The sequence below is a fragment of the Antedon bifida genome, chromosome 5 (genome assembly GCF_963402885.1).
Source record: "Antedon bifida chromosome 5, ecAntBifi1.1, whole genome shotgun sequence".
Classification (NCBI taxonomy): Eukaryota; Metazoa; Echinodermata; class Crinoidea; order Comatulida; family Antedonidae; genus Antedon; species Antedon bifida.
Window position 1 is genome coordinate 28,987,139 of NC_136230.1, and position 16,678 is coordinate 29,003,816.

The 16,678-nt window shown below is 31.0% G+C and overlaps 1 protein-coding gene across 1 annotated transcript in view; it reads left to right on the forward strand.

Annotated features, from left to right (window-relative positions):
- LOC144843085 (polyprenol dehydrogenase-like) overlaps positions 1-16,678 on the forward strand; it is a 47,422-nt gene that overhangs the window by 8,134 nt on the left and 22,610 nt on the right. Inside the window, exon 3 of the mRNA XM_078699774.1 lies at positions 2,622-2,792. Coding sequence (XP_078555900.1) covers positions 2,723-2,792 — 70 coding nt within the window. The 5' untranslated portion in view covers positions 2,622-2,722. The remainder of the gene's footprint in view (positions 1-2,621; positions 2,793-16,678) is intronic.

The following is a 16,678-nucleotide window of genomic DNA, read 5'->3' on the forward strand; positions in this document are numbered from 1 at the left end:
TTTAAAATTGAAATTTATAAGCTAATTTAGAAGAAATTGCATTTTTTATTAAAGGTCAGTGACCTTTTGACCTCTAAAGATGTCAATAAATGCGGGATTCAATTTTAAAAAGTATATTACAATTAGGCAATCTATACACTACATACTGATAACAAGAAAATGCAAATCTGTTAACTAAATTGTAAGTTATTCGCAAAAATGTTACCCCCTACTTCATAATTGTAACTGATTACAAATTACTAAAAACAACAAATTTCTTCATAATACACAGCATATTCATATTTTGTTAATCTTTAACTTCAATTTTCTTGTTTATTGGGTCTATATGTTCATGAAAACATCAGTTTGCATAACATCTATTGTATTTTTTTTGTTAAAAACTGAAAGTTATAAGTTAATATTAGACAAAAAATCATTTTTTATTAAAGTTCAATGACCTTCTGACCTTTAATGGCGTCAATAATTGTTGGATTTACTTAGAAAAATATATTACACTTAAGCAGTCTATACACTACATATTGATACCAAGAAAATGCAAATCTGTTCATTAAATCCCGAGTTATTAGCAAAAGTGTTACCCCCTACCCCAAAATTTTGTGTTGCATATTTTCCGTAGGCGGTGTTATATAATCCTAAAAAATGACTATTAAGCTGTACAATTGGCATTGCTATCATGGATTTCTAAAAAGTAGACATATTAAGCTTTCCAAAAATGTATGGTAGCATTTGCCACCAATTTGATACTGCTTTCGCAAAAAACTGGACCTGGCCCATGGACTAATTAGTAAATATTTAAAGTTAATTTTAGTATCTTTTTTAACTAAAGCTCTGTCTACACTATCAATTTTTACGTGACAACAAATGTGATGTGCCCATTGATGGACATGATGATGTCATATCACTAAACATATCTGGGCATAATCACTACCATATTTGGGTACATCACACTTTTTTTGTCGAACTATTTTGATAGTGTTGACAGAGCTTGAGGTCACATATTTTTAACACTCCCCCCCCCCACCCCCCATCTCCTTTTATAATTCTTCAAATATAAAGTTGTAACTAACATTAATATCATAGATCAGATCAGTTTTAATTTAACCGAGATTAGTGTTTAGGTCATGTGTAAAGGATACTTTTATTTGCTATATTCGATAAATATGTATTAAGTATCCATTACAAATTATTTGTACTTAGAGCTATCCACCAACATTTGATATAAGACATGGCGAATATGATATAAAACAACTTAAAGGCCGAATGACTTGTCACGGTTCAGTAAAGCATGATTGTGAATACAGAAATATACAGATACACCTGCTTGTCGTGTACAGTAAACTATAAAATACACTAAAACTTCCAATGATTTTAATGCCAGGGACACATTATTACCTGTTGAAATGTTAGGTTTTAGAAATTATATTTATTTATCTGTTTCACTTAATAAGGAACTGTGTCAAGTTTATTCTACTGCAGTTATAGCAGTATCAACCTGTTTATGTAATTATTTAGCCAGTATTTTTTGGTTTTATGCTTATTGCATACGTTACTGCAGTAAAAAATTGTACTTACTGCAGTAAAGTAATGTTTTAAACCTAGTCCATAGCATCCCTGTCGAATAAGCACAGTTTGGAGGCAGCTGTCTTGCATAAAGACCCTTAAGCTCTGTCCACACAATCGAACATTATGTGACAAAAAAATGTGATGTGCCCATATGGATATGTTGAGCATTTGAGCATATCACTACCATTTTTAGACACATAAAAACTAGTTCGATAGTGTAGACAGAGCTTTAGAGAAGATTAAAGTTGTTTTATGTGCCGTCCACATATGTACGCAATTCAGCCCAGTTGGACTGTGAGACACAGCCTATTTTTTCCGACATTTAATGCCATTACAAGGTATTATTTTAGGCTACTATCAGATCAACCAACATTTTAGTTTAGTTTAAACAGAATCGCTGAGCAAATTCTTTGCTAACCTATAATTGTTTGATTTAATTGATTAATGTCATTGGTTTAGGCTGTGTAAACGGAGCTTAACACAAATTAGCTTGGGTATCATTACATAAGCTTTAAGAATAAGTTCAGGGAATCTGGATCAAGGGCAGTGTTTGAGTAAAAAGCTAGCTAATTTCTCTAAAAGGATTTTGGCAGAAAGACAAAGTAGTTAGAGAAAAATATTAGAAGTATAGTAATCTCAAATATTTTATTTTCTAAATCAACAATTTGTTGATGATGTGTAATTTTAATTTTGAAATCTTTCATCAACTTTTGACAAAAACCCCTTTAGGACATGGATCTATAAATATCGTGATATATAATATTTTCAGACAGATCCGATGATAAAAAACTTTTGTACTTATATGATTGATAGAAGCTTCTATTAATTTCAACTGATTGGTGAATTCAACTGATTCGTAGAAATTGCTGGATCCCCTTTAGTACTGTTTTAAAATGAGTATTAATTACAGTCAGTTTCTGGTATTCATTGTACACAGTCATGGTCAAAGGTCAAATCTCAAAATTTGTCACTAATCTGATAATTTAATTTTTTTGAAACAAAATAATTATAAGTACTTTGTAAAAGTTTTATTGACCAAATAAGCTCTTTTATTTTAGCTTCTAGAAGTGAAGAGGAAGCAAATGATGCAGTTAAAAGGATCCGCCGAGATGATCCAGAAGCATCAGTAGAATGGATATACCTAGACTTGGCATCGTTGATGTCTGTGCGTAGATGTGCTAGTACATTCAAATCTTACGAATTACCTCTTCATGTTTTAGTGAATAACGGTAAGAATGATCAACAATAGATAAATCAAATAATCTGAGCGCAAATGTTTCTAATATGGCACGCAAAATAAAGAATTTTCTTGAAAAATGTTTTATTAGCTATTTAAAATCATTATAAAGTTTCTCAATTAAAATGAAATATTTATCAAGTTAGTATAATTACAAATAGTTACAAGTAGTAAAAACTATAAAAAAAAAAATATCATCATTTATACTATTTATGTATTCATTTATTCTATTATTATAATTTATATCACTTTTATCAGTAGTACACATTTTATCGATTTTTTTAAATTCAAGAAACAAAATTTATCTGTGGTACAAAAAGAAAAACTTGACGAATTAAAAGATATCAGTTTGTTAGAATGTTGTATGACTTAGTTGACACTAGCTTCATCTAAAGTCATCACAAATCACAAATCATTTCAATTCAAAACATATCATAACATTTTTTAATTAAAAAAAGTGAAATTGGCCCAGAGATTTTAGAATCAACACCGTAATCAAAACCGATTGTCGGATCAAATATGAACATCAGAGGATGATCGATGTTGACGTTGTCTTGACGACGTTTAATTGATGTCTTTCCTTCGGTTTGCATCAAAAAACGGAAATTGAGGAATTGTCTTTCCGTACTATTACCATCTTATTATTGCATTTTGCCAAGAAAAATAAAATTGGCAATGCTGCGTTTTATATTAATTTGAAAAGTCCACTGAGAAAAATATGAATACAATTTTTTTCTTCATATGTAATTTAATGTTTAAATAAAGAAAAGGTTAAGGTTGTTTTTTTTTTGTATATTACATTACATTCCACTGAGAACAAAAATTAAAAATGACCAAAGGTGCATTTATTTTTATTTTAAATTAAATTTGCTAAAGTATGTATAGTAAGCATATAATAATATATATATTATATATAATAATAATAATTCAGGTTCAATCTACCAAGTCTTTAAAAGAGTGCCAACTGTAGCCATCCAACATGTGATGGTATCTTTTAGTATATTTTGTGCCTAGCTTACCTGGAGAAACCAACAATAGCCTTTCTCTCCAAAGAGAGGAAGAACTTTAACATATAAAAATGTATCACATCCCATCAGATAATGGTATAGTCTGTAATCAACTGTAGCAATCCAACATGTGGACTGAAGTGAAGATATATTTTAGTCTATTTCATGCCTGGATAAACCAACAATAGCCTCTCTCTTTAAAGAGAGGAAGAACTTTAATTTAACATAAAAAAATATATCGCATCCTGTCGGATAATGGTATAGTCTGTGCACTGAAGTGATTTATGATCTTTTACTTTAGTTTTAGTCCACAGTCGGTGTAGAGCCTGATGTACCTTGTTGTATTCTACAGTATTTGGTTTAGAAATATGCAATTTTTCATTTATTTGTCGGTTTTGAGGTTAGAGTAAAGTTAAAGGAGAGTCATCTTACTATTATGTTTCACTTTAGGTTGAAAAGGACGCAACTTAGTAGATTTATGATTATGGTATTGTAACTAGTTGTACTGTATCCAGAATTACAGAAGCCTACTGTAACATACTGTACTACAAGGGAGCCCTCAGTTTCTACTAAAAAAATAAATAATTTATCAACTTGTAGTTTTTGCTTAATTTCCCTCAAATACATATTGTTCTTATTATTATTTTTTATTTATTATTGTACTGTACAACTTTATAACAAACCAAAAACCATATTAAGCTCTGTCTACACTATATCAAACAAGTTTGACATAAAAATGTGAGGTGCCCACATATGGTAGTGATGTGTTTACATATGGTAGTGATATGACATCATGTCCATATACTGTATGGGCACATCACATTTGTTGTCACATGATAAAGTTTGATAGTGTAGACAGAGCTTTAAAAATTCAGTCAAAGCTAAAGATAGACAACCCATATGTAGTAGATTGGTTGTGATTTTAGCCAATTTCAAATGTCCTCATAGGCAAACGCCCTTTGGCCAAACACGTTTTTATTGATATTCATGAACTATTTGAGATGTTTTAACATGCATTTCTAGAAATGAAAAATGTGTTATATAAAATAACTACGTGTTTGAGTCCAGTTCAGTAGGCCTACATACTCTACGAATGTTTGACCTACCATTTTTCGTCCTTTATTGCAATATAGGCAACTGTTGCCATTATTAGTTGACACTCTGTCAAATTTAAATGTCAAACCAAGACATTTCTGTACCTGTAATAGAAAAAAATTGATCAAATTTTTGATAAATCTAGTCAGTACAAAAAGTAAAATCTAATTTATTGTAGTTTTTTGCCCATTATATGCATTAGTATGGCCCATTCTGACATTTATACATTTGATTTGCTGTATAAGTTACTGTATAAAGCAAAACCTCAAATATGCATTCTAACCTAATAATCTGTGTCTACACTATTATTACTGTAGTTTGACAATCTTTTAGTACATTTGGTGCCTAGCTTACCTGGATAAACCAACAATAGCCTCTCTCTCTCCAAAGAGAGGAAGAATTTTAACATACAAATATATTGCAAATATAAGTTCTGTCTACACTAATTACTGAAGTTTGGCAAAAAAGTGTGATGTGCCCAAATATGGTAGTGATGTGCCTAAATATAATAATAATAATAATAATAGTTCATTCTTATATAGCGCATATAAGCAAGCTCTCAATGCGCTGAACCTTACTACCCCAGTCATTTTTTTTAATCAAACACATATATGTTAACAATATGACATCATTATGTCTATATACAGTATGGGCACATCACATTTTTGTTGTCAAGTTTGATAGTGTAGATAGAGCTTTAGAAAGTGTATACATCCAATTCAGCATTAGTTTATAAATGGCTGTACTGGTAATTAAAAGTTAATGAAAGTACTCAAAGTGGAAATATCATAGCAAACATAATAAATAAATAGAGAAATACAATAAAAATAGAAATCAATTTTAGAAAAGAAAACTTAGTTTAAAGATGTAAAATCTTAAAATCTCTTTTTTTTAATATTCCAGATTAATGTAACACAATAGTAATCCACTTTGACCAAAAATTAGATCGAAAAAAAATGTATTTACCTGAAAAATGTGATTTAAAGCAAAAAATGGTCAAATTGGCTGCCGGTCAAATTGGCTGCCAGCCAATGGATTTTTGGTTGAATTTAACCATTTATTTTGTCATTTTATAAGTGAAAAGGTTTTTTTTTTTTCTTTTTTTTTTCATTGGAAGTGATTAACTTTATTAAAACTACAAAATAACATATTCAAAGTCTGATTTAATTAATTTTCATTTTTCATGTTTTTGGGGGACAATACATCTTTAAATGTTGTGTATTAATTGTATTTTGGAATGAAGTTATTGAAAATGATTATTAATTTTATGTGTACCCTACCCTGTTATTTTCAACTGTACATGTTTAGTGTATTTTAACTATACTGTACTATATTAAATAAAATTGCCATTTCTTTCTCATAAGATTTCTCTCTTTTTTCTCCGTGTAAATTACGGATACGTCAAAACAAGTTAGTTTAAATAAATTACTTTTCAGATATAATTGAGACAAGTTCTTTAGATTTCTGTCAGTAATTTAAAAATTAATTAGAAAAAGGCAGTTCATAAAAAAACATATAATGTAAGTAACTTCCGCTGTATCAAAGATAGAACATTCAAAATTATTTTTACTGATTTTGGAATAGCATTTTAGCAATTAAATTAGCTCCCTGATTCAAGTATTATTTATTTTTTTTTAGAATTTAAATATACCTACATTTATGTATACCTAAAAAGTAATCTAGATTTTTAAAATGGTAGTACACAGTACAGTGGTACTGTAGTTTTAAAAATGTAAAAAAATTATTTTTAAAACATCAAAACGTTGTAGTCAACAGCTCATTCAAAAGGCATTACATATGAAAATATAGAAAAAACAGTATACATCTACATATGAAGAAAAAAACAGTCATATACAATTTGTACATACTGACAGTAGGAAAGCATCCATTCATACAGTATATCCAACAACATACTATTTATGTTTAAAGCTAATGTATTTGCTAAAAGACATTATTCAATAAAATCAACTGACCACTGCTTTAAGTCAAACAGATTTGAAATTTTTCAACACTCACACACAATTTCCGAACTGTAACCTCCTTTTTTCAAACGCCAAGTGCCTCAAAGCTATTAATAGAAAAATTTAATCTTAAAGCGGAACATTTATTTTTGCAATTGAGTACGTCCAGTTTGAAAAATTGTTTTAAAATTTGAAAGCTGTTTTAGAGTGAACCTCTAGGGTACAGCTGTATGCTACTTTTAAAAGCTAAATGCTGTGCCCTTTGAGATTACATTCACGGCGACAGTTTGCTTTTATCAAAAGAGAAGATTAAATTGATTTCAATACATTACTGGGATGTCATTTTCATCCAGGGACGTTTGCCAATAAATATATAAACATTGTATCCGCATTTCAAATATCTTGACAGACCAAAATAAAATGTGCATTGAATTGTTTTTACACTCACAGACGTATTGCAAGTCTTTAAATTACTTTTTGTATTGAAAAAAGTTGATATTTTTTCCATATTATATGTTTAGTTTATGAAGTGGATAATGATGTGTTGATGATGGTGCTGTAGTGGTTTTGAAAGCCCCTGGTTTAGCACTAAGGGGCCCTCTGACGCTGGGTAGTTGCATTAAGGCTTCTCATGCTCTGGGCCCCTTAAGCTCTGAGGACCATATTTTTGGCTAAAGGGAGCTCATAACCGTTGCGCCACCTGGGGTTTGGTGGTAACAGTAAAGACTGAAGTTTGTGGTGTTGGTAGTCATTTTGAAGGTACAGTAGCAGCAGTTCATGGTGGTCATTGTTGAGATGGCTGTGGTGATGGTAGTAGAAATGGGTTTTGGTAGCAACTATAAAGACTAAAGTTTGTGGTGTTGGTAGTCATTTTGAAGGTACAGTAGTACCAGTTCATGGTTGTTGTGGTCATTGTTGAGATGGCTGTGGTGGTCATTATTGAGATGGCTGTGGTGATGGTAGTGGAAATGGTGGTGGTAGAGGTTGATGCTTGTTGTAATTGTTGGTGGTACTATAACAATTGCTAGTGAGGCAAAATTGGTACTAACGTATAATAATTGTAGTTACATTAGAAAGGTGAAAAGGTGGTTTAGCCAAACGGAACGAACATACAGTAATCAATGCAATATCCTTCAAGTAATCCCTGAAGCCAAACAATTTAACCTAAATACTCAGTAAACACTTTTAAGATGTTTTATTATAAGAAAATTGATTCAGGTGAATTACAACTAGTTTTAGGATGTAAAAAAGGAAATGTAGGTAATGTAAAGAGAAGATATGGAACAACTATTTCACAATTGATACAGGTGGAAATTATGCCTTTAAGTGTGTTTCTTATTGATCCGTATATACTGCGATTTATAAAAATGTACCTATTTTCTATGTACCAGCTGTTTGTAATACAGGAATTACATTTTGGCTTTAAGAAAAAAGTAAACCAAGTCAATTGGACTTGCGTAATTGTTATTGGCAATGTTTAAGGAAATTGCAGAGAAAATTGGCCGATTGCAGGAACCGTTTGGCTTTTACATATTTCTGAATATGAATAAATGTGCCATGACTGGGAAATCAATGAGTTTCTTTCAACATATTTACAGTATTTCCGACTGATAACAATGAAAATGATACATTTGTTTTATAACATTGATGTCAGTATTATTATCATTTCATCATCACCCTACATTGACCAATCATCACCATTAACATGGTTGAAAGTTATAAAATGTAATATAATATATACAAGCAAAAATCAACAGATATTAAGACAACATTTAGATATTACTGACATTAGACAAAACCTTGTGACGGAAACTAGCAAGTGAATAAAAAAAAAATGAGAGTGGTATAACTTAGGCAAACGATTAACAAAACCATTTTTAGTAATATTTACCCTCACTCTTGATTATATTATTCAACAAAAATTCCCATCAAAATAGTGTTTGCAGTATCTTCCAAAATTATGCTGTTGCTAGTAGTTAAATCTCATTTTGAAAACTGAATTAGATATTATTTTCGAATTTGATATTATTTATGAATTTCGAGATCATCAATAATGTGTAAAGTATGAGAATACTACTAAAAAACAATGGAATTTGTTTATGAATATTTTATAGGATAAAAATTATTTTACTTTTAAGTGTCATGAATTATAAATTGAACACATGTACAGAACATCAATAATTAATGTCATTATATTAATTGGGAAAGCAAGTTGTTGACGGCTATCTGATAAGAAATTCTGTAGTTTATTAAATATAGATTGTTCTTAAGGCCGAGGGAATATACAGTACAGTATTTGGTTCTCAACATTACCTCTTAAAATTTTGTTGTGCAGAATTGTTTTAAAACTTTAAATTCATCTTTCATCACTAAATTTTAATCAGATGTGCAGATACTGAATGTGTCATATCAAGGTCAACATAAGTACTGTACATTTGGCAACTTACTGTACTAGACAATTTTAGACCAACAGATATTTATTTTTCACTGTAGTTCTTTGTAGGCCTAATAGCAGGCCTTGTCTTTTGAGCTATGAGGGCTACTATCTTATTATTATTATTACTATTACTTGCATAACAATACACACTCCTAAAATGACCATGAGGTGTGCCATTTACATTCACTTAGTCCAGGACATACTCAAACTTATATGACTAGATTTCTCCTAACTTCCTATCTGCCATTGTGACAGCTATTTACAGCACACTTGAATTTGGTAAACTTCCACATACCAAACCTGAATGTGTTAAGAAGTGCAATTTGTTGCACACCTGCATATACAGTATATATAAATTATGGTTAATTCTGACATAGGTGAGCACAATGGAAAAACTGTGGGATAAATCTCCACCTTGGTTACCTTATCTATCTCAGATGTACCGCGAAACGTAGATTTGATAACATTGTAGTTTCCACTATTACGAAATTGTTCCATATTTCTACCTTAGGAAGATATTATAAAGGGTTTTGAAACAAAATTTCTGATTTCATCGGTAGATTTTTAACTCAGTGCGCGCTTAGAAGTAATTTCCGGGTTCACCTTGAAACTTCCTGGTTTCAACTAAGTTGTTTTTTAAATAACAATTAAGGCTTAGACTAAGAAGAAATGGTACAGTTAAATAATGACTATGATGCGAAGCCAGATTTTGGCTGACGAGAACCATGTCATCTATTTCCATGGATTTATGCTATTTTACTACAAATGTTAAGTTCAATCTGCTGCGAATGCAGAAACTGATAAATCCCAACTTTATTACTCTATCTCGGCTTGTTCATGATTAATGATATTTTATCTTTTTTCATCATTTTTTTTTTTGGAATTGAATACATCAATTAATCTTAAAACTTACTTTGACTCATAATAAACTACAATAATTTGTTATTCAATACTTTTTACATTATAATTTGTAATAACTATGAATATAAAAACATTATAAACACTACTTTTTATAGTTTCGTAACATTCATCTTAAAGATGCATTGTCCCCAAATTTACTGAAAATGAAGATTAATAAAATCATACGTTAAATAGGCCATTTTGCAGTTTTAATTCACTTCTGTAAAAAAAAACCAAAAAAATTATTATTTCACTTCACAAAAAGACAAAAGAGGATGGTTAATTTTAACAAAAACCATTTTTTTGCTTTAAATTACATTTTTTTCAGGTAAATGCATTTTTTTTTAATCCAGTTTTTGGTCAAAGTCAATAACATATAGCATATATTCAACAAAAAATTAAAAAAAAAACTTTTTAGGGGAACAATACAGTATATCTTTAAGCTCTGTCTACATTATCAAATTTTATGTGACAACCAAATTGTATGTGCCCATATATATATCACTACCACATTTGGGCACATCACACATCACAGATTAGCTTTTGAGAAGGTACCATAGTTTTTCTATGACGTCAAAGCGTGAATATCAATTTTATTTCAATAATCTCACTACATCGTAAGTGTGGCATCAGGTGTCAAAAAGACTATTAAGTCTCCTCTTAGTCGCTGTTGGTTGCAGTCAAGAAATTAAGTCATAATTAGCCTCATACAACCTAGGGTAACATACACTCTTTATTATCAGATTCTCGCGTTTATTGAGAAATTAGAACTAGTTGTTTGTCGCATTTTTAGATGTGCTATTTAATGAGACAGGTGTCTTAATGTCTTGAAATAATGGAACGCATAATTTATTATGTAGGTGTAAAATTAATGTCAAACTTTCACCTCCTACGAACCGTAATTACTACATGTTAGTGTTACATTTAACAATTTGGGTTTTGATTAGACTGCTTGACAACGAGTCTAAAAACAGTTGCATGCAGTAAGTTAGTTGCTGTACATCACACAGATCCATACTGCGTTGAAACACCGATTCTCGTCAGATCACCGAAGTTGGGCCCGGTCGCGTTCTGGATGGGAGACCGTCTAGGGTGCTGTATATACCGGAGAGTGATGGTATAATGATAATATCAGACTAGCATGTGATAGGCATGAATGCGAAGTTATCTGTACCATACTAATTGCATCATTAGGCAAGATGCTTTACTCTCTTTGACTTACCTGAGGGTCCCAAATGATCAGCAAATGCTGGATGGATCACCCTCATTAAATATTGTAAAAAAAAATGATTATTGTAGGTTATAAGCACACAATTTGTAGGCCCTGCTTCACCCTTCACCTTATTGTAATATACTGGATCAGACCCTGGCCAGACCAATTCACCCCTACCCCTATCCTGGATCCACCCCTGGTTATATCAATTTTAATAATTTTGCACAATTCTTTAAAACCAGTCTTGTCAGTTCCTATATCTTTATAATTAGTCTATACTGTATGTCTTGATACTGTATGATACCAACTATCTCTGTTATTTATAAATGTATTTTAATGTATTTAAACATATTAATTTTATGGAATATATTTCCAAAATTCGACGAGTAGATTGAAGTTGCCTGTTAAAGCTGTTTTTGGTCATGTTGTATCGTATTTGTTATACATTAAAAAGAAATAGGAATGGTAATTTAAAATGGAAGTAATGTTTCAACCTATGGCACTTTGAGTAATGTATTTATTCCCCTGAAGAAATTGTGAATCTATCTTTTGGGTACAGTTCAATCAAATTAACATAGAATACTGTAGGAGAAAGAGGATGTAATTGTGTTTGGTAGAGGTCATTAAGGTCGACGCATTTAGTCTTTGCTGCAGTAGCTTACACAAGATACAGAGAACTTTTCAAACCTTACATTAAAGATGTATTGTCCCCCAAAATCATGAAAAATGAAAATCAGACTTTGAATAGTCCATTTTGCAGCTTTAATAAAGTTAATCAATTTCGTAGAAAACAAAGTGCAAAAAAATAATGTTTTCACCTATAAAAAGACAAAATAAACGGTTAAATTTAACAAAAAAACCAATTTGCTGGAATCTAATTTGACTATTTTTTTCTTTAAAGATGTATTGTCCCTTTGTCAAATTCCAAAAAAATAAAAAATAAAAGATTTCGAAAAAAAGTGGGTCATTTTGAAGTATCATAATAGTTATTAACTTTCACCAAAAATTAGTCGAAAAAAAAATCATTTTACTGAAATACAGACGTTTTTTGGTTCAAAAAATAACTTTGACTTCCAGTCAAAGTTTTCGATCAAAACATATCTCATAATGCAACGCGCTTATTTGGTTACTCTGTATGCATAATCATAAAACTTCCTCGCGATCTGTGTGAAAACACATTCTCAAACGTGACGAGTTGTAAACAATCCTAATTAGCATCATGCATAATGTATAATCATGGTTTGAAATCTTTGTTTACTTTCGCTCGCGACGATTTTCCAGACTAAATGTAATCAAATTAATTTAGCTGTTAATTACGTAAAATTGTTGTTTTTGGCTCGAATTTTCGACTTAAAGTGAATAACTTTAATATTACTTTGATATGGCCAATTTAAATTTAGAATATTCTGACCTTCATTTTTTTGTGTTTCAAGGGACAATACATCTTTAAATTATAGAGAATTTTTTTTTTTTCGATCCAATTTTTTGGTAAAAGTGAATAACTATTATGTAACATAAAATTACATATTCAACAAAAAAATTTTATAAAACTATTTTTTCAGGGGGACAATACATCTTTAATCTAATGTATTTAAAATCATTGGAACATATAATGTGACTGCGTGAGCATCTAGGATTTGTTCGGACATGTGTAGAATTTTATGGCTTAAACAGCAGTGTAAACCAAATTTATGTGCGACAACCAAATACGTGTGCACTAACTGTAAGATAACCTTAAGACTTCGGAACGAAGACCACGTACAATTATGCTCGTTAAATGTCTCCCTCTGGGCTTGAATGCATAAATATTCGATGGAGAAATAACTTTTAGTGTCTTCTCATAAAAATACATCAATGAAAATGTATTCGTTTCTATATGTCATCTGCAATATTGGTGCGTGAATGTGCTTTTGCTTTTAGACACATTTAGTATTGGCTTGATAACATCTTGTCTGTAGTTGGTGTGAACCAGGCAGGTTGCTGTTGAATAATTTCAAATTACATAGAACATGGAACCTGATGATGAACCAAGCTGTTCATTTTTTATTTGAATTGCCCTGTGTGGGATTATTAAGAAATTTTGAATTGAATTGAATCCTTTAGCTTTCATAAAAAAAAAAAAATCAATTCCAGTGTTTATTTTACAAATTACATAGTAGAAAAAAATTAGGACTATTTGGTAATCTGGTCAAAAATGGTCTGAAGATACACATAGTATAAAACAATTTATTGACAAACATTTTATAATTTCACATCACTTTGACTAAAATAATGAGATCGAACAAACAATTTACCTGGTAACTGGAAGCCCATTGTCTGGAAGTCAGCAGGTTTCTGGTTAAATGTAAGCATTTTCATTTGTCTTATTTTTAAAGCAAAATAATTATATTGGGAGAATAGTGAATAACTAAAACTACAAAATTTCCTCGGATTCAAAAATTGATTTGATTCATCTTTATGTTTGGGGACAATACATCTTTAAGTATTGATGACCACTACTTTGACAGAAAAAACGGAAATGGAAAATTATTCAAATATAACATTTTAAAGTTTGGTTTACTGAAATGTTTTCTATTATTCAAATGTAATAAGAAGAAGTAATAAAAGCTGTAGACATTAGAATTCTTTAAAATAACTTTCCATTAGTAAAATCCGAATGCTTACTGCTTTCAGCTCGCCAAATCTTATAGGATATAGTTTGTCTAATTGTCCCTACATACATTAGTATATGGCCTTGATATGTGATTGAGTAAGATCGTTGTGTATGTTGGATTTATATGTAAAGAACCTGCAGCGTATTCTATATTCTCTAATGGTCTGCGGAGAAATCCAACTATTGCGTAGATTAGCCTCGAACTCAACATCAGGAAAAATATATAGTATTTGCTTTGTCGTACGAAAAAAGTTGTGTGCATATATTTACAGCTTTACTTACCTGCCAATAGTAGCTGGGATTTTTAAAGGCTAATTCTTTTTTCAACAAAAGGACAATTTTTGCTAGCTAGGCTTGCTATTAAGTTGCTATTAAAGCTCTGTCTACACTGTGCCCATATATAGACATGATGATGTCTATCACTACCATATTTGGGCACATCTCATATTTGTTGTCAAACTGTTAAGGAGGTTAAGGATGATTTACCCACACCACCCCCCCCCCCCCAACCCCTAAAATTGAACAGGACCTGTCACTTAAGAATTGCAATTTCTGCGTCCTATAGGCCATTTCTAAATACTCCACAACTCAAACCTTTTGTACTCAAATTTCTAAACAAAACCTTCTGCACGCTCTTGTTTTGTTCTTCGGATGAGACATTAATTCGTTGGTCATAAGACATAAATGCATGTACTGTACAATACATAATGATATAGAGAATGTTGTATTTTTATAGCATTGGATCATCTTGCAGTGTACTCATCATTGTATGTAGCACCATACTGTGGCTCTGTAGATTCGCAGAAGGCTTTAGTTTTATTTGTTAATAAACAGAGGACAAATAATATCCATTTGAACTGTATAGCATAGAAAGCAGAGAAACTATACATTGAGTATCTACTTTAAAATAACAGCAGCTAGATGTAGGTCTATGAATAAGTTCATATCGAGGTGTTAATAATTTTACTTCTATCCAATCCATTTAATTCACTATTGAGAATCATTCACATAAATCTAAGTATTTCCACACAAATTACGATAAGCTTAATTAGTGCTTAAATCGTGTATATTTGATTCACTGACAGAGCTACTATGTAAGATCAACTTTAATTAAAGCAACTGTGAAATACCTGTCAGTATGTAGTTCTAACGCTGTATGTCATAATTTTAATACTAACCAACCTTTTTAAATGTGGTGCCATCATCGTTTTTCTGTCACTGTTTATTTTTTCGCAATCGAGAACAACGTTTTTAAAATCAAAGTTACTGACAGTATTTTAAATTTTTTGGGGCATACAGTAATCAACGTACTACATTTATATATTCCTATAAAAGCAGATCATTTCTCAAACCTGATGTAAATTTCCAAAATGCTCAGTATATTTCGAAAATAATTTGAACAAAATGAGTGATTTGGTTGTTCTTGGGTTGGACAGCTTGAGCAAAAAGAAAATAAAAAGAAATTTTATTCTTCATCCATCTGCAAGTTCTGTTTTCTTTTAAACAAGTTTAAAATCGATATGTTCTTTCACCATTATCCAAGTTGTTACACAAATTATTTATTAATATGCCTTAGATAAAATATTAATTAAAATCCCCAAAAGTTATATGATAAATGTTTATCGATACCAAAGTTCTATGACCTTGCGGTCATTTTCTTCACTAAATCAAAACTGTATTAATATACTGTATTCATATTGAACACATCAAAGTTGATTTCAAATCACGTACTATGCATAATTTTCTCTTACTTCAAATATTGCTAGAAGCTCTTATTATATTGTCATTCTTGGTTTTGTCTTGCTAATTACAATAGTCAATCTTTCAACTCATTAAAATATTGTTCCCATTCAACTCATGAATATTCAAATTATTTGTATACTGATTCTATGTGTTTACACTATTGAATATTATTAGTTACACCCTGCTTGTTCACGGAATACGGGAAATATCTACGTTCCATATTCCATGAGGTTGAATGAGTATGGAACCAGAACGTAGATATTTCCCGTATTTCGTAAAAACAAGCAGGGTGCAACGATTTTATCTCTTAGTGTACACATATAAGCAATTGGAAACTTTTTTTACGGACCGTCGAATACGGGTTCATATTCGATGGTTGAAATCACAACTACGCATGCGCTCAACGATAAAAATACAATACATAAACAACGCGAGCGTAGAAACATCAAACAGGTATATGGGATATATTACCCTTCTGATCCGCTTGACTGAGTAAATGGGCGGATTCGGAATTATATCCCATACATATTGACCAATCGGATTACAGAATTCACGTACACTAAGAGATAATGAGCATTACCTCTTCAATTCAAGCAAAACTTTAAACCCCTTTGGCTGGTATTCATGAAAGGGGACTATCTTTAGTCATGGACTATCTCTGGATTTAGTCCTGGACTATTTTGAAATGGTATTCATGAAAGGGGACTATCTTTAGTCCTGGACTAAACCTGGACTAAAACCGGCAAAAGATAGTCCACCCAAGGGGTAGGTTTAAGAAAGTTAGTCCTGGATTATCTCAACAATAGCTCGAAAAAAATGGCGGCCTGAGGTAAGGTAGGTTACAAGTGTGACAACTTTAAAACCATATT